The following is a 27,478-nucleotide window of genomic DNA, read 5'->3' on the forward strand; positions in this document are numbered from 1 at the left end:
TTAAGAGACATCAAGAAAGTCATACAGCGAACAGCTGAGCAGCAGAGAAAGGCAACAAGGACCAGTCCCCCTATATGAAAAGGGAAAAAAGAAAAGAATGAAATACATTCTGGAGTTTCTCATATTTAATATAATCACACGTAAGGTTAAGGTTAGTAACATTTACACCTTATCAGACTCAGCAGTGGAAGAGGCATAGTTAACAGCTATGCAAGCAAAATAAGCTCCATCCAAGTAATAGCCAATTCACCATTGTGAAGTTTTGACATGTACACATAACATCAGTTTGAAACACCTTCATCCTCATTTATGCAAGCAACATTCAGCCTATTCCACTAAAATAAAATAAAATAAAATACAGAGTTGTATCCAATATAGCGCTAAGTAACTTGTTTCATTAGCCCAAGGATTTACACTTGCGCAATGGAACTGCCCTCACCCTACATGCCCCATAAATCTGTTCTGGGGGTTTCCCCAACCCTCTGGATCAGGGGTCAGCAAACTTTTTCAGCAGGGGGCTGGTCCACTGTCCCTCAGACCTTGTGGGGGGGGCGAACTATATTTTAGAGGCGGGGAAATGAACGAATTCCTATGCCCCACAAATAACCCAGAGATGCCTTTTAAATAAAAGCACACATTCTATTCATGTAAAAATACCAGGCAGGCCCAAGAAGTAACCCAGAGATGCATTTTAAATAAAAGGACACATTCTGCTCATGTAAAAAGACGCTGATTCCTGGACCGTCCGCAGGCCGGATTTAGAAGGCGATTGGGCCAGATCCGTCCCCAGGGCCTTAGTTTGCCTACCCATGTTCTGGATCATTATTGGGTTGTGCACAGTGGGAAGAGAGGATTTGAAAGTTGAGTTGTACAAGCATAAATCATTGTGCTGATGGGACGCAATAGTTGGATACTACTGATATTTTGGATGCTCTCATATACACCATTATAGATAAAATGCTGTTGCTGAAACAGGCAAATATCCTATTAAAGATATCAGTAAAGCACAATAAGCTGTGTCTCTGCTAAATCCCTGTATAGAGTTTTCCAAACTGAGTTGCCAATGCCAAACTTCCAAGAAGCTAACGAAGAAAATCATGTCATTATCAGACACTTAGATTGCATATAATACTTACATAACTTAAAAATACCAAGATTGTATTATGGTATCATAATACAATCTAAGAGAGATCAATGCACCACTTTAAATCACAGCCACACACTGGTGTTTTGTTTTTAAATTACGTGGCAGGTTATGATAGAAATAGAAGAAAATTACGTTTGCATGCATATGCACATGCGAACAACCCCACACAGTATCTAGGACTAAAGAGGTTACTCTGGAACAAGCAGCAACTAGTTCAACCAAACGGGCATGGAACAAATACATTTGCTCCAGTACCTTAACCTCAAATATCGTGATATCACTTTGGATCCCTCCAACATTGTTCCTTTAACTTTTTAAATTTGCAATTATGGGTTCATCCACACTGTATTTATTAGTGTGCAACTAAAACTGGTGCTTGCATAGTAATGCATCACATATTCAACATGAAATTACAACAGAGGATATGTGAACAACAATTTATATATAGTGAAGTGTCCTTACAAACACAGCCTTGGTTTATGGGGACTCTAAGTTTTATATACCATAGAACTGAAGTGCATCAAGTTCAGTTCCCAATAACAGTTTTCATTTCAACATTCAAAGGAAAAAAGAATGGGAGTTCTTCTGATCCCTCTTCGTTATACTTTTAAGTTAAAAACAGACATTCTTTTGAGACATTTCCAGAATAAATCTAGCCATGGCAGTTAAGCAGTGTGTAGATTTTTTTATTGTTGGATTTTTGAGCCCTTCAGGGCTCTGGGGCTAATTTATACAAGGCATAGGAGATCCATAATCAGGTCTCCCAATGTTTTTATTCAGGTTTTTTTCTTCAGTCGGAACTCAACAGAATTCTGTTCTGCACTTCTCAGGTGGGTGCCATTGGCATTATAAGAGAACAGGGTGAGTTCAGGAACCTCTTTTTCCTAGAAAAACAGCACTGTTTTTACTTTTATTACTATGAAGTGCTAATAGGCAGCAATGAATGTTTATTCTGAAAGGTTCTACAAAACTTGTTTCCAGCTTTAATATGGTCTGACATCACATCAGAGAAGATTTAAAAGGTCCATCTGCATAAACATTCTGAAAGCAACGTATTAACTGAAAGGAAGAAAAATTATTTCAATAGTAGTTTGCATTTTATGCCTCCATTAACAAAACCTGTCATTTTTGCCAGTCTACAGTGAGAAATTGCACTGTTTTAAATGTTTCATTTATTTTCCTACCCAGCTGCCTGCCTGCCTGCCTTTCCCTTAAGAAAAATAGTAAATGCCAGAATAAGTTAGATTTTTAAAACAAAGTTTTTGTATTTTCTATATCCTGTTCAGCATTAAAGTGTATTGGCCCTTCAACTCTGTCCTGCAGCTACAGCTACTCATGTATAAGGGCCACAGGGTTATAACATGGCAAAACACTTTTAAAAGCAAGTAGCACGTCTATTTTTGAAACACCTCTTTTCATACCAGTCTCTCATTTCATGTAATACACAAATCCACATTATTTTATAATGTGGACTTTAAAAAAAGCTGTGAGAGAGACTGGGAGACCTAGAAAGACATTGCCCATATGGATAATCATTTACTTCTGGTTAACTGTTGCGTGGGGAGAAAGTACAAGCAGCTTTATAGAAGAGCAGTGAGGAGGGAGACTGAGAAGCACAAAAGGTAAGGGCACATTTCGGGGGAGTTGAAGGAGATGGTAGGGGGGATGCCTCAGAAATTATTTTCAGGGAATGGAAGGTGGTGGTGGAACTTCTATCCCAATTTAGGATCGCATGTAGGAACTGATCTAGGTACAACTGTGGCCCAAACAGGGTTTCTAGTGCAGGATCCTCTTGAAGCCCCTCCCTTGGTGCTATGACAGGTGCTATTATGCAGACTTCATTAAAGAGAACAAGAACTCTATAAAAGGTGAAAGTGTGTTTTAATCTGGTTTATAGTTCATAATTTATTTTAAGACTGATATTTAGGAGACATACTTTTATTAGGAAATATTTTCCTTTTCCTTTCATTTGGCAACATGTGATTGTCAAACGGCAGCATTCAGAGCAATCAGCAGGTATTTCCCAGGATTCCTCTAAGTCCAAGAGATAGAGCTATATTGCATTCTCCCAAATTGCAAGTTATTTGTTATGCTTTTCCTACTGCAACCTGAACACCAGAAATCTAAAACTCAACTGAAAATGAGAGCAGAACATCAGCAACTAAATGTCCTCCCAGCTCCATTCTTCAGGTGCTGTTACCTTGATGTTAAAAGGTTACACATTCTTGCTACCCACAAACTGTGATCAACCAAACTCACTCATACAGTTGAAGCAATAAGAAAAAAATAAAATTAATAGCAGTTCTAGATCAAAGATACTTGGTGAGCCAGTTATTACTGCATGTAAAAAATGATGCACTATCAATATTTGAAAAGGACACACCCAGATCTCTATTAGGAAAAGCTGTAAATGTATGAACAATGTTCGAGTGACTGTTAAGCAGGAAAACGTGGAAACCAAAGCAGAAGGAAGGGGGCAGAGTAAAGATGCACAATACTTTGGGAGATATCAAATGGCATAGTTATTAGTTTGTCTCTTGGAATTATCCAGCTTAAACTGCAGAAGGATTTTTTAGCATTGTTTTGTCACAAGGTTGTTATCTGTATTTTGGAAGATTCTAATTACCATAATTGGAAAGAAGCATATTTATAAATCTGAGCTCAAAACATGAAGCCAGTACTGTAAGTCAAAATATCCCAATCAAATTGTTTACCATCTACATTATTAGCTTTAGTCATGACTTGTATGTTGACACATAGAGCCATTTTCCATTTCATGTAGGAAGATTCTGTAATCCAACGCAATATGCTGGCTGCTTTCTTTTAATGTCTTTTTTTACTGCAAGAGCTATTACCTTAGATAGCTTTACATGTTTCCACATCACTGTCAGTTTTATATAACTGGGACACCCTTCAAATGCTCTATAAAGCATAAGTCTCAAAGTTACAAATGAACACAAAGCATATCTTCCTGACATACAGTATTAAACTTTGTGCTTTGAGTTTATATGAAAGTTATACACAACACTGAAAACTGCATTTCAGAAACCCAAGTAATCCATAACAGAGAAACTGGACAATGGCAAAACAGATGGAGCGTGATATTTGACTAAGTTTTACTCAGCATAGACGTACAATAATTAATGGATCTAACTTAGTCATGCTAATTAATTTCAGTGAGTCTACTCTGAACAAAACAGTCCTCTTCTGTGTGTGTATTACTGTCTTTGTAGGGCCTAAAATGGCTGGCATCTACCTACATCAACTCTATTACAGAGAACTACAATATTGTCTTGCTCGTCACTGTCTTGGCAAAGCAGCACTGTTACGTAGGTATGCTGGGGATGGCAATTGAAGCTTTGGCTTTATCAGTTCCTTGTCAGCCAAGCTGCCTGCCTGCCTATGTTAGCCACCACACATTATCTAGAACCTATTTGTAACTAATGGTGACCCTATTGCTTCACCTTATATGGACGTGCACTTCTTTGACCAACACCTCTTCCTTCCACCCTATATTTAACACAGTTTTTTCTTACACTTAAACCATAGAACTCTGTACCCATATTTGTTCCCTTGCTAGGCTTGTAGCTCCAACCATTTCTTTTACTGTGGTATTACTCACTGTTGACCCTAAAATGTACATTTCTTTGAAGCAGGTACTGTATGTTACTGACAAGACACTACTGTAAAAGACCATGACAGCACTGTATAGAAGTGTAATTTCTGGCCTGGACTACCCAAGACTCTATTCCTCAGGCAGAGGAACCACAGCAACTAAGGCTAGTTATTTTCCAATGGTATATTGAGAAGAAATGAAAGAAATGCTGGTGAGCTAAAGGAAGAAGTGCCTAGAAAAGAAGAAAGCCATAACTGCACACTCATCAACATACGAATTTCACACAAGCATGACACCTTCTGCCATGACAGATTCTTCTTTTACCCTTTGAGATTCTTTGGCATACTTCACTTCCTCCCATCCACATTCCCAGCTACTATGTTCTCGAAACACATACACATTCCCCCCCCCCAATACATGTCTATGCAACAGATATGTACACACAAACCCAGATGTTACATTACTCACTCATATGCTCTTTCCAAACAAATTGCAATATTAAATGAAGTAATTATTTCTACAAATTTTTGATTTTTTGTGTGACTATTTTTCTAGAACTGTTCTATTTTTGTGTTAAGATAGGAAACTTGAAGCTATACTTTAACAGACATTATGGAATGAAGTTTGCAAATAGGTTGTGCTAAGGACTATAAATTAAGAAAAACAAAGGCTCAAAATTTTCAGGTGGAAGAAACGGCAGCAAAAATGTTGTATCACAAACCCTGTATGCTCTCTAAGGTAAACTGGAGGAGCTTGTTCAGGAGTCATTAGATTTTGATGAATCATAAGCTGGGGTACCGTGAATGGAGTTGAGGTTTGTCTGAGGTGAAGCGGGATTGGTGCTAGAGCATTCAAGTCAGAAAAATGAATTCTGACAAGCTTCATGGTGCCTCAGCAATCCAGACATCTACTTTTGCTGCAGGTGAGGATCTACTGAAAGCAAAAGTATGTCTCCAGGTTTATCATATATAAGGAAAATGTGAGAACGTTTGGGGGGGAGCAGCATTGCAAAAGCAAAACCTATTATTTATTAAATTTATATACCACCCTTAATCTGAGGATCACAGGGCAGCTCACAGTACAAAAACACAAAAATACGTAACATAATAACAAAACAATAATTTTCCCCAAGCCATCAGAATGTAAGGGGGTTAAGCTCCTTTGTAACCAACAAGTTTAGCTTGTAATGAAAGTGAATGACTTTACCTGGATAGCTCATCCTTTTAGACTCTTCCTCCTCAAAATCAATTTTTGAAAGCTGCCTAGCACAAAAGTCCCTTAAACGATTCAACTGCAATTTGAATGTTTTGTTTGTTTCTTTGTTTTGACCCAGGAGCACCTTTTGTGTCTGCAATTTTTAGACCAACTTTCCATAAAACACTAGGGAAAATTAAAGAATTCCTTCTTTTTTACACACCAAAAAACTGTGATAGCTACGCTTGTAGGGCAATCACTGCAGCTGCTCTTCTGAAATTTGGCAGGATTTATGCCCTGGCAACCTTGCTTGCAAATGTCACCCAACTCCTACACAAAATAAAGTTACAATATTTCTTGCTGGAAAAAGGTCCAATTTCACAACTGCCTTGGACCTATTTGCCTGCATTTGAAAAGCTTTATCCAGAATGGAGGGGCAAGTGAATTGGCTAAAACGTCACCCACTTCTCTCAAAAGCTATAGCCATTTTCTAATTTCCCAATAGTGAACTGGAGGCTGGGGAACAAAGCAGACTCAGACCCTGAAACAAACTGATTATCCTTCCAAGAATCTTGGACAGCAAGCAGGTCTGAACTGAAGACTGTGGTTGGTAGGTGTAGACTTTTATAATTTTAATTTGGTTGTCAGCTTAGCATGAGCTGATGTGGGAGACATAGCAGAATAGTGGTATAACTCTTCTGATGAACAAGACAAATGAGAAATGGGATCTATGGGAAAGACAATATGAAAAAGTTATAATAACCTTACCAATATTTTATCTTGGTTATTTCGGAGACCAAATTCCATTCTCTAACTGGCTCTGCTCTCTCACATATTCACTACAATAATTGCCTGTTTTACAGAAGAAGACTGAAAATAGAATGGCCTTTTTTCTAACATTGGCTCGTAAAAATATTCATAGCTGAAAATGTACACAATACATATTTGACAGTTCTTCACTATAAATCCCAGCTCATCCTTGTACTTACAAGCTGGCTTGGGCATGTTATTTTCTCTGCCACAGCTCACCCATTCCCAATGAGGGAAGGAGCCATTCACGGAAGGGAATCAGGAAATACTGCCAATATTAATTTAAAGGAAGTGGTGACCAAATACATTAAATGAAACCAAGTTGAACAAGAAGATGCCCATTTTAAATCCTGCAACTGTGAGAGGACTTTCTGTTCTTCAAGTTATCCATCAACATTTTACTATAGCCAAAACGTTGTGTTTATCACAAGTTATCATTCCATTCAGCAGTGAAAGACACTTGATTCTTCCTGCTTTAACATTCTCTTAAAATTCTTATAAATAAATAATATCAATAAATACAATCGACCCAGTATTTGATCATCTACTTCTGGTTTATCTACCACTGCCAGGAATAGGATGCATGCTCTTAAACCAATGATCAAAATGTCACAGCTTGGGGACACCGGGTTTGCAAGACTGCTTTCCAAAACACTGGGTGAGATCAGAATACAGTTTAATAATAAATGGAAGCATAAAGTGTTTTATGTTATTGTGGGCACTCCCTCCAAGTGTAGAGTCTCATGAGTATGTGTCATCTAAGCTGCAATAGAAAACCAAAATGGAAGCCCAGGGTGTGATGCTTTGGGACACAGCAGCAATTCTTAGAGGGAGGTAAATAATATCTTAAAACAATCTGACTGAGTAAAAATTCAGCATAAATTTCTATCAAAATATATAATTTGTTACAAGATGGACAGCTCAATGGTAGCTTAACACTGCAAATGAAATGTGTATGTGTCAGTTCTATTCCTGCTTACTTTATAGCATTGTCTAATTGATTTACCTGTCATTTGTACAGTGGAGCCATTAAGGACCCAGCTCACATGGCATATAATAAGACCAGGCCCACTATCATTCAGCTTTCCATGTAAAGATGCTTAACGCATGCTACAAGCATGAGAAAGGGGAGATTCTTGGCTACCACTTCTACATGATAAGTAATGGCTCACTTTTATATCCTGGGGCAAAAGCATCTGCATCAGTAATCAAAGGACCAACTTTTGAGAGGTCTGGGCATATACATATATGCTATTTATAAAAGTAAAGTGCTGTGACTTGAAGGGAAAATCCAGGCTTTCACATATAACAGAATTCAAATGGGAAGGATTTATACAGAAGTCTATGAACTCAAAATCATGTGAAAAAGAAAGGCATTCCACGAGATCCCAACAAAAGAAAAAAAATGGTTAGAAATGGTTAGATCAGGGAACAACACAAAGTAGAAAGGCACTCAATGAAGAAGCCAGCATTAGGATAGCAGGAAGCCTAATATAGAAAGTAAAAGGGAGGTAACAAACAATCCAATACTGGGCTTGTTTTCACAGAGGAACTAGAAGACAGTTCCAGAGATTCTCCCCAGTCCTTTGATCCTAGGAAGGAGGAGACACAGTAAGAAGGTGGCAAACACAGTAAAGCACTACAACCAGAGGAATAGTTTTGGGTTCAAAACCAAAAAATGTGACAAAGACAATGGGTGGGTTATACCAGGGTCACAGGAGGGGTAAGGGTCACTTGACTGCCTCTAGATACTACAGTACTACCACTGTAGGGTGCTGAACTCACTCTGAAGGACGCTTATGGTAGCCTGGGCTCGTATCCACGTTATGGCAGGATTTTGCCTCAAGTCATTCCTTCTGGGATCGTTGCTCGCCCTGCACTCATAAGTCCCAGAGTCTTCCAAGATAAGGCGAGTAATTCTCAGCACGCTCACGCCATTCACCCCGTAGGCAGTGTTAATGGTGACACGGCGCTTTCGAGCACCATCCCATAGCTGTTTGAAAGATTCAGCCCGGTTGACTTCAGCATACCACCACTGGATCTCTGGAGTGGGATTCCCAACCACGTCACAGTACAGCTCAAAGGCGTCCCCCGTGAGTTTAGTTTCTGACATGGGCGACTTGACAAACCCAGCTAGAGGGAGGGGCAGCAGAAATGTAGTGACAGACCAGCAGAAAACAGATCTTATAAAGAATAAAGCAAATGAATTGCAGAAAAGAAAAGAAAAACAAAGAAAGACATGCTCATCTGCAATAGCGGCTATTACATGACTTTTAGAAGAAAAGAGACAGAGCTTATAGCTTGCAGAAAGCTTTTATTTTGTTTGCAACCTTGCAAAAAGCTGAGCTCTTGGCAGATGAGGAATCAGGTTTTAACAATTTTACTGTCTATGAGAATAAACTGGATTGGAATAAAATATTGCATCTGGAAAATGCACACATTTTCTCTTTACTTTCTAAAATGCCTAACAAATGGCTAGCGGGGCATATAAAATAATACTTCAATAACAATTGCTTTTGTTGAACACAAATACATTCTCTTATTACAACTTTTGGGTTTAAACGCAGGTATTAGGAAAAGCTGTCCATCATAAGAAATGCTCTGCTATGACCTCAACATGATGTATCAGGAATTCAGAGATATAAAGTGACCTAAATTTCCTGCAATGGCCAACAGCCAGATATTCTAAGTTGCAATCCTACCAGTACAAAGAATTTATTTAAAAGCTATTGTTCCACAGAACCCATCTAAAAAGGATTACACAAGTTGTCCTGCTACAATGTTTTTAATTTATGAACTCTATGTAATTGTATATATTAGACAAGCTCTCTGAAAATCTTGGTCATTATTCATGATATTCAGTTTCCTTTAAACAATTTTGGTAAAAGTGGAACAGATTTAAAAGGTATTCTCCATACACAGATTTCTAGGGAAGAAACTATGTAAAGAGACTTATTAGAGCTCTGTATCAGTTGTCAAGTCCTAAAGAACCAGCTACTAACAGTTACAACCAGGGTCAACTCCACTCAGTGCTACGCACATGGGAAAAACCTGAAGCCCTAATTATTCTTCACATATATGATGTAAAGTTGTTTTGACAAAAAAAAAATCCATAAAATAAAATCCAAATATCATGTTACACTCCTTTTATTCAAACAGGCCCATAAACTGGATTGTCAAGTAAGTTCAAGAGAACTGTTATACATATGTTTGTGAAGGAACTACATAGCCCTTCTAAGAGTTGGTTTTGTCAGATGGCCATTTTTTCAAAGGAATGTGCTGGGTTGGGTCAAATATCTATCTGCCCTCTGGCACCCTGTGACCTGCTTCCATATTCCTGCACATCCATGCTAGTCTTGTTCCTCGGCTAGACAAAACCTGAACATTTGTTTGTTGCCAACTTCCTGCAGTATAATAAAGTTGTCTTTAAAGACATGCTATCATTCTACAAAACAATAGCTAATACCAGAAAACATGCAAAACTAGAGAACCAATGAGATACTATTCAAAAAATTTTTTTACTGGATATGACACCACCACAAGTACCAACAATTCGTATGCCTACTTAAACATGAAGCTCACTGGCTAACCTATCGTCCAGCACATACTGTATCAACAAGTAAGAGCAGCTCTCTAATTCTGCAACTTTTCTTATACCCTAGAAGCAGGGGTGTTGTCAGTGGATGGCCGCAGGGACTCAGGTTTTTTGCACAGGGCCATTTATCTCCTTCCTCTTCTCTTTTTTAAACTCATGAAAAAATGTTATTCACAGGGTGGATTTCTCCCTGAAAATCAGCCTATAATAGCATCTATACTTAAAGGTAAAGGTACCCCTGCCCGTACGGGCCAGTCTTGACAGACTCTGGGGTTGTGCGCCCATCTCACTTAAGAGGCCAGGGGCCAGCGCTGTCCGGAGACACTTCCGGGTCACGTGGCCAGCGTGACATCGCTGCTCTGGCGAGCCAGAGCCGCACACGGAAACGCCGTTTACCTTCCCGCTGGTAAGCGGTCCCTATTTATCTACTTGCACCTGGAGGTGCTTTCGAACTGCTAGGTTGGCAGGCACTGGGACCGAGCAGCGGGAGCGCACCCCGCCGCAGGGATTCGAACCGCTGACCTTTCGATCGGCAAGTCCTAGGCGCTGAGGCTTTAACCCACAGCGCCACCTGCGTCCCTGCATCTATACTTACAAATTAGCATATGCCTATTTGTGCCATGAGCCTGTGCCTCAACACCCAACCAGCAGCCTGAAGGCGTATTGTGAACTGAGATGCTACCCATCTCCTCCCTCTTTGAATCTGCTTGTTCCTAGCAGCTCTGAAACTTAGCACTTGCCTAGTTCTCTTTGAAGAGTACCAAAAATGAGACATTCACATTCCAGCAGCTATCCTTCCAACCAAACCACAGACACACACTATTATGTAGCAACAGTTATATGTTCAGTTCCGCATAGTCTTACTCTGATATTAGAATACCAAGCCTATGGACTGGGTATTTCAGATTGCTTTCCCCAGTCTCCAGACTTTAAAATATAGGCATATATTAGGAAACCTACTCTTTGCAACTCCTGTAGCCAAGCTGGCACCAAATGTATTACTCTGCTTTCCTCTGGACTACATCAGTGAGAGTGAGAGAGAGAGGTCTTGTCATCTGGGCAGCCCCTTGTCATCCGTACATACCGCCCAGGCTTGCCACTCGGGGTGATCACTTTGGCCCTGCTAACACAGCAGTTTGACTTCACCCCCAGAGGCGCACTCCATGGTAACTCGAGGCAGTATGTCAAAAACTCCTTGTTAAGTAAGTCTGGATCACTTTAAAGACATCAACCTCTGTACTTTTCTTGATAGAAGTTTAGATTTGTTTATCTTCTAATGGAAAGGAACACTGCAATATTGTACAGTTTAGTCACTTGCCAAACATACACATTCATGCAAGAACCATGGCTGGCATTCTGACTTATTAAAAATTAAACATTATGCTGGGGTTTTAATAAATTCAGCAGAGGTTTGAGTAATTTGTTTAAAATTTGTATTTATAAGCAGAACAAAAGGATGAAAGGTCCTCCAATGCGAATATAAATCCCAACATTAAAACATAATGTGGTTCAGTTCTCAATTTCTACCTAGCTAGTCATGAACTGGGTCACATTATGTCTTCTTAATAAATTTATAATGTGACAAAAAGGTATCATCTTACTGAGAGCTTTTCTGGATAACATTAATGCTGCAGAAACATAATACATGCCTGTGCTGCTTTCCTATCACGCTGAGCCATTTCCATTCAGTTCTGAAGAAGCTGCTAAAATATACATAGCCTAAATATAAGCACAAATGTATTTTTCATCTCTTAGGTTCCAGCTCAAGTACTAACCTTTGCATATGATTTAGGCACCAGTTCAATTACTTCTAATACATTTCATAAATACTTATGCAACTTATATGGCTGAAGTGCAACTCCTTAAATCAGAAGTGAGTATTGTTTAAAAACAGTTTATATGCATGCATTAATACCACAATCTCCAGGACTCTGTCAAGCCATGCCTGACCAATGAGAAGAGTAAATATCAGCCTCCAAAGTGATATTTCTATGCCAGCACACAGAAATGAAACAGCAACATTCTAGCATCAATAAGCTTGGATCTTAAAAGTTAGTTAACTTAAGGAAGTTCACAGAAGGAAAGTTTCCCATCTTTTCCTGCCTACTGAAGCCACCTGTAAAAGCCTCTACAGAGCATAAGGGAGAAGGCTCTTCTGAATTGTGTGGGATGGGGTGCTGTGGACTAAAGGGCTAGTAGAAACTTGTCCTATGGACTTACAGGTTGTTGGAAGCTGTTAACACTCAAGGCAATTCGTTCAAATAATTAAAAATAACAACAAATATGCCTCTAAATGGTTGGGGGAATCTGGGTTCATTTTCATTTTCGTCTACATAGACTGCTTTTATTCTTTTTTCATATTTTAATTCTAGTGAAGCACAGAAAGCTAAACTGAACTTCTCCAAAAGCATTCAGTAATGTTTTTAATGTCAGCACTGTAAGTGACAATTAAGCAGCCCAGTCAGCATCGGGATAGAGATTGAGGAAAGCCCAGCACGTGGCAGGAAGCAATGCTCGCAGTTTGGCAGCAAGAACATCCTCTCATTGAATGTGGTAGAAACACTGCCAAGCTGAAGCATCATTTTGAAATCTGAAAACAAAGCCCTAACCTAGTGCTACACACTTAAAAAATTAAGTCATGACGGCTGTTAAAGACATAGGAAGAGTTCAAAATGAATGCTAAGACTTCATAGATTCCGGCCCTTGCAAATCAAATCACCAGAGGCAATAGCCCCAACTCAGCAGTACACATGCCCCCTCTATGCAACACATTCGGTAGGTCTTTGGCCAGAAACAGAATGAGAGACGTGCACTAGTTCTGAACAAAAGAAGTTACCTTAAACCGAGTCAGGCTACAGGTCCCTATCAAAACTCAGTATTGTTTTCACTGACAGGCAATACTGTCTCCAGGGTCTCAAGCAAGGGTCTTTCTCAGCCCTACCTGGAGATAAACTAAACATGGCAAAAGCAGAAGGTGCTCTGTGTGGTGGTAGGGAGAAGAAAAGCTGGATGGAACTCTAGGTCAGGCCCAGCAGTGCTCACCTTACCCTGTGACTCTTTTTTTCCTTTGAGGAATTAAAAATGATGATGATGGCTATGTCTCCATTTATATCCTTCCTTCCTCCCAAAGAAGCCCAGTGTAGGTCTGAGTTGGCTGGTATTGGGGAAAGTACTCTTTTAAGCACCTGGGTCCCAAGCCATGTAGGGCTTTGTATTCCAGTACTATTATCTTGTATTTATGACAAGTGAGACTCCTCCATCAAAGTATAAGCAATTGTAATGGGTCTGTCTTCCGTATTGTGTGACTCTTGGCGTCTTCCCTCCTTTCCTGCAGACAGAAGCTGCCTTATTTCTTCTTTAGAGTTGATTTGATTTGATTTAATTTTGGCCTTTGTGTCACACCCTTTATAGTAGCACCCCTCTCCTTTACTTCTCTTTTTTTAAGAGATCCAACTTTTGGGTTTCAGTATTGAAGAAGCAGAGAATTGAACTTTGGTGTTCATCTTAAATCATATTTTGCTTTTCTTTCAATCCTGCTCCTTTCCAATCCTACCAACTTCTGAGACAAAGTAATTCCCTTCCTTAATTTGTGCTGTTCCCTAAAAGATATTTATAGATCAGTTATATTCCGAGCCTTCACTTTTTGCAAATTTAGTTCTTACTCTTCACCAGTCTGTTGTGATCATTTTATACACATGTTGCCTTTATTAGTATTTTGCCCAGCTTTCTGGATAGCCTATCACCGTGGCTTATTCCATGGCAAGCCACAGTTCACACTACCCATAGCTGAGAATCAATGCACAATTTGTTAACAACATTTTCATGCCACTTTGCAAGAGACTGAAAGCAGCTTCCATAACGCAAGTAACATTCGAGCTTCCAAACAAAGCATCTAGAGTCACAGCAACAACCATAACTATAGTTTGTCAATTCAATCATGCTGAAATATAGTTAATGCAAATCATGCTTGCTAGTTCAGGTTTATCACTTCCAACAATCACGGCCAAACTATTGTGGTTTTTGGCACAGTCTGTTTGGAAGGAACTACATTGGCACCACAGAGCGGTATTAGTTTTCTTACATGGACCCCAGGTACCCTCCTGTGTATCCTGTGATGTGCAACCGTTCTGAAATACTGTCAACCACCCAATCAAATAGTAGAGAGTGATATCCAACTCACGGGGGGGGGGGGGGGTTTAAAAGGAACTATGGAAAATTCTTTACTTCCAGAGCTTTTAAAAATGCTAACAATAATTCTGAATCTTTTAATTTAAAAAATCAGCATAACTGAGCTAACTGACCTACCTGCTTTACATTATGTGTTAAGAATTTTATTTTAACAAAACCGGCTGTAGGGTTGTTTGGGTGATGAGTAGCTTGAAAGAAATGTTTTAAATAAATAAATGCCTTATTAACGGCATATTTTAATTTTTGAAACAAGATCTCAAACTTTTGAAAAAGCTTGCAAAGGTGTTCTAGTGATTCATATTGGGAGGCTACAATAAAAGGTACAATAAAAGGCTACAATAAAAGGACCCCTGGACAGCTAAGTCCAGTCAAAGGCAACTATGGGGTGCGGCACTCATCTCGTTTCAGCCCGAGGGAGTCAATGTTTGTCCACAGACAGCTTTCCAGGTCATGTGGCCAGCATGACTAAACCGCTTCTGGTGCAACGGAACACCATGACGGAAGCCAGAGCACATGGAAATGCTATTTACCTTCCCACCGCAGTTGTACCTATTTATCTACTTGCACTAGCATGCTTTTGAACTGCTAGATTGGCAGAAGCTGGGAAAGGGCAATGGGAGCTCACCCTGTTGCGCAGATTTGAACCACCAACCTTCTAATCAACAAGCCCAAGAGGCTCTGTGGTTCAGGCCACAGCACCACCCACATCCACAATATTGCTTCCAAAGAACAAATGCATGCTTCAAGTTTGAGAACTCTGAAAATAATCATGTTACATGGGCGTGACTGGATAGAATGAGACAATGTCCTTTACCGGCAGCTCCACCTATCACAGAAGCGGTGACTTTGCAAACCGAAAGAGAAAGGTTCTTCCGAATGAAAGCCAGTGTGGTTAGTGTGTCTTTAAGACCAGGACCTGGGAGACCAGTATTCAAATCCCCACTCAACCATGAATTTCATTGGGTGTTACTGTCCTAAAGGTAAAGGTAAAGGTACCCCTGCCCGTACGGGCCAGTCTTGACAGACTCTGGGATTGTGCGCCCATCTCACTTAAGAGGCCAGGGGCCAGCGCTGTCCGGAGACACTTCCGGGTCACGTGGCCAGCGTGACATCGCTGCTCTGGCGAGCCAGAGCCGCACACGGAAACGCCGTTTACCTTCCCGCTGGTAAGCGGTCCCTATTTATCTACTTGCACCCGGAGGTGCTTTCGAACTGCTAGGTTGGCAGGCGCTGGGACCGAGCAGCGGGAGCGCACCCCGCCGCAGGGATTCGAACCGCCGACCTTTCGATCGGCAAGTCCTAGGCGCTGAGGCTTTAACCCACAGCGCCACCTGCGTCCCACTGTTACTGTCCTATACGTGCCTAAATTTAAGTCCCACTGTGCTCTCTGTGTGGCCTGTTTTGCTATGGCTAGTTACAACCCTCCAAATACCACAAACAGCAAAAAGAACCAAATAAATTATCCATGAAAAAATGAACAGAAAGTGCTGCAGCATGGGGAGGGGTGTGACCACTAGCCATTCAGTTTTTGGTCCTATAACCTAGGTTCCAGGAGCCATGTGAGAAATAGCTTTTCTATCCCAGTTTCTAACACTGGTCACAGATGGTTATTGGAAAGACTGCCTCTCCCCCCACATCCCTGCCCATTCACTACATTCAGCTGGAGAATCTTTGTTGGGTACACCAAATGCAGCAGCAGACAGGAAAGGGCACAGGGCCTTTTCTGGCTAGTTCCCTTTATGGAACACCCTATGCATATAAGCCACAAAATGACTTTTATTAGTAACCTTTTTACACAAGCCTTTTCTGATTAAGGTTCTACCACAGTTGTACTTTAATCTCTTCACACATTGTTTCTGGTGTTAATACATTTCTATATATTTGTAACTGGGATCTTTATCTTAACCTATTTTCACTGCATATACTGTATTGATTTCACTGTATGCTGCTTAGATACATTAGTTAGAAGTGGTATCTGAATTCATCTCCAGTATCCAAAGCTGAACTCTGTACATAATTTTGCTGCCTACTTTGACTTTGTACACCTTCAAAACCAAAGATATATTCTGATCTCATTTTGAACAGTAGAACTTAAAACAGTGCTGATAGAATGCACAATACCCCAATATAGTATTTTGAATCTGAAGTGACCAGGATAGAGTGGGTTGAAAACCGGGGCCCATTTATAATTCTTATAGTTCTTTGTTTTATTTATTAAGCTTTCATTTTATCGTTCTTTTGTTTTATTTGTTTTATTTAACAGAATTTATATACTGCTTAATCATCAAAACCTCTAATCAGTTTACTTAGCTGATTATCAAATGTTCTGCCTTGAAGAATTCAGTAATGAGTCAAGTCCAAGCCAGTGAGAATAATACAGTATCACTGTAGTAACAAAGAGATTTCTGAACAGACCAGTCTGGACAAGTGGTGTTCTCAAGCAGAGTTTTATTAGAGATTATTTAAGTAAAGATTAAACTACATAGGTGCTAGAGCACACCCATGTCATCCAGACAAATTAGGGGAAAGAAATACGATGCTGTAATTATAATATCTGCATAGGCAAAATCATCACCAGCTTCAGGAGTTATAAAAAGTTGTGTGCACAGGATTGTTGTTGTTTTTTTTTTTAAAATGATTCAATTGGTTATTTTCCAGCTAGAAACAAAAAACAATAATTAGGTTCATTTCAATATGACAACAACCAAAGGCAAAAATATGAGAATTGTAATCTTCCAAAACAAAATAAAAAAATTCCTTCCAGTAGCACCTTAAAGACCAACTAAGTTAGTTCTTGTTATGAGCTTTCGTGTGCATGCACACTTCTTCAGATACACTGAAACAGAAGTCACCAGACCCTTCTATATAGTGAGAAGGTGGGGAGGGGTATTACTCAGAAGGGTGGTGGGATTGGGTGATTGGCAGATAGCTGTGATGAGCCTGTTGACGACTCTTAACGACTGCAATAGGTCTTACAGGAAAAAGCAAGGGGTGAGAAGGTGAAAAATGGCTTTGTCATGTATAATGAGATAAGAATCCAATGTCTTTGTTCAGACCAGGTCTCTCCATGGTTTTAAGTTTGGTGATAAGTTGCAATTCAGCAGCTTCTCTTTCCAGTCTATTTCTGAAATTCCTTTGTAATAGAAGAGCTACTTTGAGATCTTGTATAGAATGTCCTGGGAGACTGAAGTGTTCTCCTACTGGTTTCTCTGTCTTGTGGTTCCTGATGTCGGATTTATGTCCGTTTATTCTTTGGCGTAAGGTTTGGCCTGTTTGTCCAATATAGAGAGCTGAAGGACACTGTTGGCATTTGATGGCATACACAATGTTAGACGATGAGCAATTAAATAGTCCCGAGATGGTATGTGTGATGTTTTTGGGGCTGAGATGGTATGTGTGATGTTGTTTTGACTATGGCAGACCAACACGGCTACCTATCTGTAACTGTAATCTTCCAATTATTGTTAATAATAGGAAAAAGAAAAACAAACAGCAGCATCTGATAGTGACCGTTAACTAAAATACTAATGCACAAAGAGAGGGTCTAATAGACCATTTCAGTTCAGAGATACTGGCATGAAAATGTATACAGATACCGAAGAATGGAGAATGAAACTGATGGATTATGCTGAACTGGACAAACTAACAGGAAAGATCAGATATATACGAGATCAAAAGTTCATTGAAGACTGGGGAAAATTTTCAGACTATCTGAAATGTGTATGTGATGAGCAAATAACGCTAGTGGGATTTCAAGAAGTTCTGTAAAAGATAGAGGACTATTGTATTGATGAAAACTAAGTGTGTGAAGGTTTATAAAATGCAATATAAAATTAGGAAATGTGTATTTTTAAAATTTGAATAATGGATGATTGTCAGAGAGGTTGAAGGAAGTCTAAAAGAGAAAATATGTGATAAATTTAGATTGGATACTATGAAAGTATGCTGGAAAATTTAATAAATTTTTTTTAAAAAAAGAAAATGTATACAGATACTGCAAAAGCATATGAGAAGGTTGCCTCAGCAAGGAGACATCCAGATCATTGCCTCTTGCCCCATCAGTGCTGGCAGTCTAGGGGCAAACCTAATGTTCCACAAGAAAACAGCTATGGGCAGAGTAGCTTGGACTTCACCTCAGTGACAAGACACTCAGTGAGGTAAAAGGACTAAGTCCAAGGCTTTAGAAGAGCCGTAGCAGGTCTACTAGAACCCAGTGTCACCTAACCACCACTGTATTAGAAACTGCAGTACTAGCCAGATGGTACAGGCTGCCATTTTAGACACGACCAGTATGTGTGTGATTGCGCGCACATGCAGAGTGCTGAACCCAGCAGTGACCCGGAAATGTCCTAAAAGATTCCATTAAAAGGACAGAACATAGGAGAAACAGGTTGTTTGCAGGCTTTTACAGAGTTTTTTTCAATTACAGGTGATTTCACAAAAGCATGTGATGGCCCAGAACACAAGACCCATGTAAACTCGGGGTTGCCTGTATCAGCAACGCTTGAGTGCAGTGCGGTATCAGCAGCCCCTCTTCTGCAAATTGTTGTGGTATCACAGATTGCAAGGCACAGGAGGAAAGCCTACACTCTTCCACTCTCAGAGCCACCCTCAGCCCATGGTAGCTTCTTTTTCCTTCCTAAAGGTAACTACTAGCAAATGCGAAGTAAACCATGTCTACATCAAAGACTTGTCCCAAAGAAGAATGGAGAATATACCTAAAGTAGACATTTTTAAAATATTGGGAAAGCAAACAGAGCTAATATTTTCTGTTCAAATCAGTGCTTGGTTCTGTTATTTAAGTCCAACTGATAAGGGTATTCTAAAGTTTACAATTTGTCCTACAACTTGGTTGCCTGCACCATATTGTGGGTTTTCAGTGGGGATTTTATCTTTGCTGTACATGGCTCACAAGAACACAAGCTGAAAGATCCAAATGAATATTTTGCTTTACTGTTCACTCTAAGTCTTTACTGACTTCCAATTCTACTTTCACAGGGGTGTGTACATGAGAAAATTATGGTGGCTTTACTGTCAGCAAGGTTCTTCGGGCAGTTTCCAGCTGCAATCTAAATAGCCATCAGTTATATAGGAAAAACCCAACCCACTGAAGGAAAAAGCCTGAGGGCAGGGACTAACTTACCACTGATTTTTATAATTCACTCCAGGAAAGTTTCCAGCTTAAAAACCAGGGAAACACACTTAAAATCAGGCTTCCTCGGCCCTCCAGATTTTTTTTGGTCTACAACCCCCATGAGCCCTAGCTAGCAGGACCAGTGGTCAGGGATGATGGGAATTGTAGTCTCAAAACTTCTGGAGGGTCAAGGTTGAGGAAAAGGGGAGGGCACACCACATTCATCCAATCTACACATCACAATGTCTGCAATACTAAGAGGTTCACAATGGCAGGCAGCTTTATATTAATTAAGGCAAGGACTTATTCAGCAGTTGGATGTTTTTTGAAGACTGAAAGTTAACTTTCAGAACAGCCACTCTTGGAACTGAGTGCGTTCTTACTTTTAATAACCATCCTAATCACTGCAATAAAGAATTTGAAACCCTTCTCTTCTCTTCCAAGCACAAAAAATACAAAACTTGTGCTTTATGAACTGTGCATGCCAACAGGGGGTTTTCAAGTCCAGCTACAGCCATTTGAATGCGGGCACAGGGCTTCTTCAGCCTGATTCCCCTTCCATGAAGTAATATATTGCCTCTCCTGCAGGCATCTGCTCACTATAACAAAGCGAATGTTTGCAGAGGTCCAGTCTATTTTATCCTAACAAAGTCAAATGCCATCACTTTATTCAAAGCCTACAGATACATTCATCATTTAACTCAAATGTGAAGAGACTGTTCACCTCATTTCACCTAAACAAAAGAGACAGCATAAAAGATGAACACTTCAGAAAACAGCTAGCATAAAAATCTCCAGATCTTTATTGTCAGGCAGCATGTCTGACAGAAGTAGAATATAGCCAAATTACACAACTGTGAAGTTATATAAGGAACGAGTTCCCACTAATTTTCTGAGACATTTCTACACTTATTTCCAAATCCATGTCTCCAACCCTACAATTCTCTTCTACCTTAAATGGGGTTGCACTAACCTAGTCCAGATTTTCAGGCATTGCTTCTCTTCCATTCTTACTTCCTTTTGCTAGCCAATTTTTTCTCAACAAGATTGTCTGAGTCAAGGTTCAGAAATTAAGTACTCACCTAAGCTAAAACCCAACAGCCCAAATTACAGGAAAAACACAGTAACCGAACTGCTGTACAAAGCAAGACAAAAAATATTCATACACAGGGTCATTTGACTTCTTTAAAAGGCTACCCAAAAAGCCATTGTGCAACATTAGAAGATACTGTCCATTCAAATATATTTGTCATGCTAGGGAAAAAACCTAGGCTTCTACACCAATAAAACAGTTTACAATGCCATTTAACTTACATCTGTTTTTATCATGTAATACTGCCCCACAAGTACACACCTACTGAGCAAAGATGATACTGGATTTTATGTCTAAATACATGTTCATGCTCAGCCTTCTCAAGTATGCTAAACTTGCTTTTAATCAACCTGTGCTCTATTGGCTTCACTAATAATCATTATGCACTTGGTGCAAACCAATGTCAAGGAGGAGACATATACAATGCTAGATTTCTTACAGCACTCTTTAGAAAGAAAAAAAATCCAGGGTTTCCATCACAGACCTATCAAAAGAACGCTTTAGTTGCTAAGAAACTAAAAAAGCAATTGCATTATAAATCATTTAAAGAAAACCAAAGATGCAGTAGGTGGATAGAGATGTACCAGGAGAACCGCACACACTGTTCAAAGTGGCACACCCCAAGAGGGAGGAATGGCTACCTAAAGCTTGCACCTACAGACTCCTTTTGGTTTAGAATTAGATGTATCTAAGGATTTTAACAGCCCTTGTTTCTAACTTGATACGCTAGGTACTATGACAAATTATCAAAACGAAAAGCTCATGATGGGAGAAAACAAAAGGCTGTATGAGAGTTATGAAGTGCTCACTCATTAAGCATGTATTGACATACTCTGCCAAAAACCTATTGCAAGTTCCCTCAGTCCCTACCTTATCATGTTCACCAGACTGTGAAACAGCAGTTTCATTGGCCATCTGGAGTAGCTCATGACTACATGTTTTGGATCCTTGGTTTTCTTCTTCCACTCTCTTCCCTGACCCACCCCAAGGCTTCCCTCTTCACAGCTTTCTACAGTTCATATTCTCTCAGCTGCCATTTTCGTTTATATCATTTTTATTCTTCCCCTTCCCTCTGCTCCAATAAACTTAGGTCAGGACACACTGCCCTGCCTCCCCCGTTTAATCCTCACATCAGCCCTCTATGTTATTATCCTTATATTGCAGATGAGAGACACAGTCCAGTTAAAGGTCAGTCAGGAAGATATACGGCAAGGTGGAAATTTGAACTAGGGTCTGCGTAGTCACAGGCCAACATTCAAACCACTCTGCCACACTGATTATCAGCAGTCCTTGAGCACGCTTAATGCACTTCAGGCAATTACCTTATTATTCTTACAAAGAACTCTACAAGATAGAACAAAACTGCTCTTTATATACATATATTTAATTTAAAGCATTTGTATATCACCTTCCATAAAGTATCCCCCCCCCAACAGTTAGCAGTCGGTATTTTTAAAAAAATAAGAATCCACTGTAAACAGCATTAATAATTATAACAATAGAGCTTGTCTGATCCAAGGTCACCTGGTGGGGGTCCCTTCCTGCAGCAGAATTTGGAACCACGTCCCTTTGGTCATCTCTTGCTCACCCCCCTCCTTCTCTTCCACACCCACCCCACTGCCCAGTCTACGGAAAACCCCCCTACCCAGGCTTGCCGGCCCTCCCCCCGCCCCCCCCCCCAAGCTAACAAACTACCCTGCTAAAGCAGAACCACCAGAATGAGTGATGAATGGGAAGCCGCCTGGCCCAAGGTCATTGCCAAGTTAATCCAGTGGGCTGAGCCAGCATTTGAACCCAGCTCCCGCAGGGAGGTGCTCCTCCCATCCCCCTCCCTAGGCTCCTCCCCCCCCACACACACCTGAAACGCCCCGCCCACCGCGCGACAACCTCCCACCCCTTGCGGCATCCCCCGCCGCGGAACCAAGGCGCCCCCCCCACCCGCCTGTCAATCACCGCCTCAGGCGGGTTTCGCTCTCGGGTTCGCTTCCCGCCGCCGCCGCCCCCCCCCCACCCGCCCTCCCCTCACAGGCCCCGGCCGCCCTCTCTCACCGTTCTGCGCGCCGGCCGGCGTCGGAAAGAGGCTCCCCGCCGCGGCCAGGAGGAGGGAGAGAGCCGCGGGGAGCGGCCCGGAGCCCCGCAGCAGCATCCCGGTCCGCAAGCCGGCTGAGGAGAAGGAGAAGGAGGGCAAGGAAGGGCGGGAGGGAAGAAAGAGAGAGAATGAGAGGAGGAGGAGGAGGAGGAGGAATGAAGGAGCGCGAGAGCGGGGGGCGGGGGCGCTCAGGCAGCAGCAGCAGCCGCTCGCTCGGTCTCCTCAGCCGCCGCCGCCGCCGCGCGAGGTTCCTTCTCCGCCGTCCTTCCCGTCGCCTTCGCCCGCCTTTTTCCCTCCCTTTTCGCCTCAGTGCAGCCCAGCAGCTCCTTCTACCGCAGCGCCGGAGCCTCGCGAGACTTGGGCCCCCACTTCTCGCGCGAGGAGGAGGAAGGGTGGAATCTGCAGGGCTTGAGGGAAGCGTGTGGGCGGGGCGAGGGCGCGGAAGCTCCGCCTCCCGGTGCTTTTTCCCGGAGGGGCACGTGACGAGGTGAAGGGAACCGGTTCTGGAGCAAGTGCAGAGGCGGCGGCGGCTGCAGCCTCCGCCCGCCTCCCGCCTCCCGCCTTTAAATAAATATATATATATATTTATATATATTTCCTCCCACTATGTTCCTCTAAAAACTATATATTTTCCTCCCACTAATATATTTTCCCTGAAACATGCTACCCACCTATGCCTATAACCAGCAACAAATGTTTTGTGAAGATGCTGAGGTGGCCCAAATTACTTAGACTGAGGATGGTTTTCCTGAATGGTCTGCCTCTAGATTGCTTTCTTTTCTCAATATTTTTTCTCTTGTCAGTTAATCCTCACCAGTTCTCCAAATGTCTGCAGAAACCATGTAGGGAAAAACAACAACCAAACAATAAACACCCGTCGGTGTTTCTCTTTTTTTTTCTTTTCTTTCCCAATGCATTTTTATTCAAATTATGCAAATAAATATATCAATGTAGGTATTGAATACATAAATAAACATATCCATAAACATATCAGTGTACATATATATATATATATGCATAGAGTTCATTTACATAGGTTCTTATATCCCCTCCCCAAATTATATCAAAAAAATGAAACAAAGAATCAATATATCACAATATTTTAGGCTCTACCTAGCCTTGGACTCCCCTCCACCCTTTTGGTAAGTGTCAAATAAGTTCTACAGTCACGTAATTTATTTTTCATCTTAAATATTAGCCGCTCACTGTTAGAGTTGTTCCAGCCCCGCTTGTGCCCTCTACAAATTATTTCCAATATACTTCCAATATTTATTCCAATTTCCATGAAATTTCTGTTCATCTTGGTCTCTTATTCTACCTGTTAGTCTAGCAAGTTCAGCGTAATTTATCATTTTAACCTGCCAATCATTTATACTGGGTATAATTTCCGTTTTCCAGTTTTGTGCCAACATTGTTCTTGCAGCTGTAGTGGCATAAAGAAATAGTATCTTATGGTCTGGATTTGCGATTTTAGTTACCGTATTTTTCGCTCTGTAAGACGCACCAGACCATAAGACGCACCTAGTTTTTGGAGGAGGAAAACAAAAAAAATAATATTCTGAATCTCAGAAGTCAGAACAACAAGAGGGATCGCTGCGCAGCTATCCCAGAAGCCAGAACAGCAAGAGGGATCGCTGCGCAGCCTGCATTCGCTCCATAAGACGCACACACATTTCCCCTTACTTTTTAGAAGGGGAAAAGTGAGTCTTATAGAGCAAAAAATATGTTAATTAATTATAGTTGTTTTTTAGTTTAATTGATTTATGGAGTAGTTCAGTTTGCACACAAGCACAATAACAGGTTCACTGAAGAAAACCTAACACTTTCTGCTTTCTTTGTTTTTAGGTGACAGAGACCTGTTATAGTAGGTATATTGTCCAGCTGGTGGCCTTTGCTGGATGGGCTTCAGAGGGATTGGAATTCATTTCACAGAGTGGGGCAAAATACATTAGTGCAAACAGAATTGCACCTCACAGCACACTTTTGACACTTTCAGGATGCAGCACTAGGTGGTGCGTAGAGACTTACTTGAATGCATGATAGGATAGGACTGAACTTGTGAGAAGGACATATGGGTAAAATAATATTTTTTTTCAAACAGCAGGAATGGGATATGTGGGAAGATAAAATGGGGCCATATCTGGAGACTCATTCCCCTGGGGAAGGAAAACCATTCCAAATGGAAGTAAAAGGTAAAGGTAAAGGTACCCCTGCCCGTACGGGCCAGTCTTGACAGACTCTGGGGTTGTGCGCCCATCTCACTCAAGAGGCCGAGGGCCAGCGCTGTCCGGAGACACTTCCGGGTCACGTGGCCAGCGTGACAAAGCTGCATCTGGCAAGCCAGTGCAGCACACGGAAACGCCGTTTACCTTCCCGCCAGTAAGCGGTCCCTATTTATCTACTTGCACCCGGGGGTGCTTTCGAACTGCTAGGTTGGCAGGCGCTGGGACCGAGCAGCGGGAGCGCACCCCGCCGCGGGGATTCGAACCACCGACCTTTCGATCGGCAAGCCCTAGGCGCTGAGGCTTTTACCCACAGCGCCACCTGCACCCAAATGGAAGTATTACACCTCAATTATGCATATAGCCAGTGCTTTGGGGGGGGGGGAGTTGCAAGTATTCACCATGAAGTTGATACAGTGAGTGCCACACTTAACATTTTTGGGGGGAGTGGGAAAATGTGCCGGTACTGTGTACCCTTGTGTACCCCCAGAAAAGAGCACTGCATATAGCCCTTCTAAGATGATATAAAATCATTTGCTGTGTCTGAGAACATTTACTCTCCAAACTACCCTAGCCTAGACCATTTCCCCTGAATTCACCATTGCTGTCTTTGGTTCACTTACAGTTATACTGTAGGGAATTCATACAGAGCCTTTCTTAAATCATTGTATCCTCGTGTTTTATGTGTTATTCTCCCACATTGTTCTCTAACATACACACACACAGCTGGTTCTGATTTTTAGGAAGTATTTTTCTGCTTTAAAACATCCTGTCCAGTGTGGAAAGGCAAGATGCTATGAGGGCTTTTAACTGAACTATTCCTTGAAAACTGACAGCATTTTTGTTTGCACATTCAGATTGTTTGTTGCTGTGCAATAAGACCTGAATTGCCCCATATTTTGTTACCTTCTGTTCCCCAGGGAGCTGTTAAATTACTGGTTTCTTGCTATTTTTCTCTCTCTTCTCATTATAGCAAATAAGAGGTAATTTAGCCCTAATCCCTCAGCCACAAAAAGCAATGAAATGGGCTGAATTTGCAAACAGGTAGTTTTCAGTCAGTACTGGAAAGGCGCATTACTGAATTGAAGCTACTTGTGATTAGATATTAAAGAAGGATCTTGGGAAGTCCAGTAAGCTTCACAATACGGTTCCTACATCTTTTTGGGCAAACCCTTGTCTCGGGGTAGAAGCTTTCAGGTTTGATCCCCAGCATCTCCAGGTATGGAATGACCCCTGCAGCAAACCCTGGAGAATTGTTAACAGACAATACTGAGCTAGATGTTTTGAATCAGCATAAGACAGCTTCCTATTTTCCCATATCGGCAGTTTGTGACAGACAGAAGTTCAACAGGTATTCTTCCTCATCACCACACCTCGATGCCACAGGATTCTTGACCTCCTGGTCAAGAAGCTGTTAAAGGGGAGAGGGGGGGCAATGAATGAGGCATTTGCTGCTTGGATTCTCCTTAGTGTGCCCTTTTGGTAAGCAAATTGGCTTGGCTGCTGCTTCCTTTTTCCTCTTACCCAAAAGGACTGTTTTTCACACTTCAGCTCAAAGCAAAACAATTATTTGATTATTTAATATGCATAAAGGTAAAGAGACCCCTGACCATTAGGTCCAGTCATGAACGACTGTGGGGTTGCGGCGCTCATCTCGCTTTATTGGCCGAGGGAGCCGGGTTATGTGGCCAGCATGACTAAGCCGCTTCTGGCGAACCAGAGCAGTGCACGGAAACGCCGTTTACCTTCCCGCTGGAGCAGTGCCTATTTATCTACTTGCACTTTGACGTACTTTTGAACTGCTAGGTTGGCAGGAGCAGGGACCGAGCAACGGGAGCTCACCCTGTTGCGGGGATTTGAACCGCCGACCTTCTGATCGGCAAGCCCTAGGCTCTGTGGTTTAACCCACAGCGCCACCCGCGTCCCTTACATACATGTTCACAAATTCATGGATGCAGAGGGGAAATGCAATTCATGGTATTCAGGGGGCTAGTGCAAAGCATGCATATATAAGGGTAAGGCAGAGGAAGAGGGGCCTCTCACACAGGCAGCAGAAGGGGTAGGCAGCGCAGCAATTGCAGCTCATGGGCCTATCTATGTCACTACGCAGCTTCTGAACCACACAGTTGATTGCCTTTCCCTGCTTCCTAACTGTACATCGATCTGTGATGGAACCAGCCAACCAGAAACGCCAATACTTTTGCTAAACGTTTTTAATTACAGTGAAATAAATACAATCAAGCCACAGCATCCTTTTTGAGAGGTGGCTATTGCCAGCTGGTCAGTACTGTGGGTTGCAGTCAGCTAAGTTATACTTGGGGCTTAGTTAGTCAATGGGTCTGCTCTGAGCAGGACTAACATCGAATACCATCCTGAGATTCTAAGTTGTA

At 41.5% G+C, this 27,478-nt stretch overlaps 1 protein-coding gene across 2 annotated transcripts in view; it reads right to left on the reverse strand.

Moving 5' to 3' along the window:
- Positions 1 to 23,237, reverse strand: part of NPTN (neuroplastin) — a 47,689-nt gene extending 24,452 nt beyond the window's left edge. The window contains exons 1-2 of one of the 2 annotated variants that reach the window (XM_079953427.1): positions 22,827 to 23,237; positions 8,553 to 8,900 (exon numbers count right to left, since the gene is read on the reverse strand). In XM_079953427.1, coding sequence (XP_079809553.1) covers positions 8,553 to 8,900; positions 22,827 to 22,923 — 445 coding nt within the window. In that variant the 5' untranslated portion in view covers positions 22,924 to 23,237. The remainder of the gene's footprint in view (positions 1 to 8,552; positions 8,901 to 22,826) is intronic. The other variant, XM_079953428.1, reaches the window with a different exon arrangement.
- Between the last annotated feature and the right edge of the window lie 4,241 nt (positions 23,238 to 27,478).

The sequence above is a fragment of the Podarcis cretensis genome, assembly GCF_951804945.1.
Source record: "Podarcis cretensis genome assembly, chromosome: 14".
NCBI classification, from domain to species: domain Eukaryota; kingdom Metazoa; phylum Chordata; class Lepidosauria; order Squamata; family Lacertidae; genus Podarcis; species Podarcis cretensis.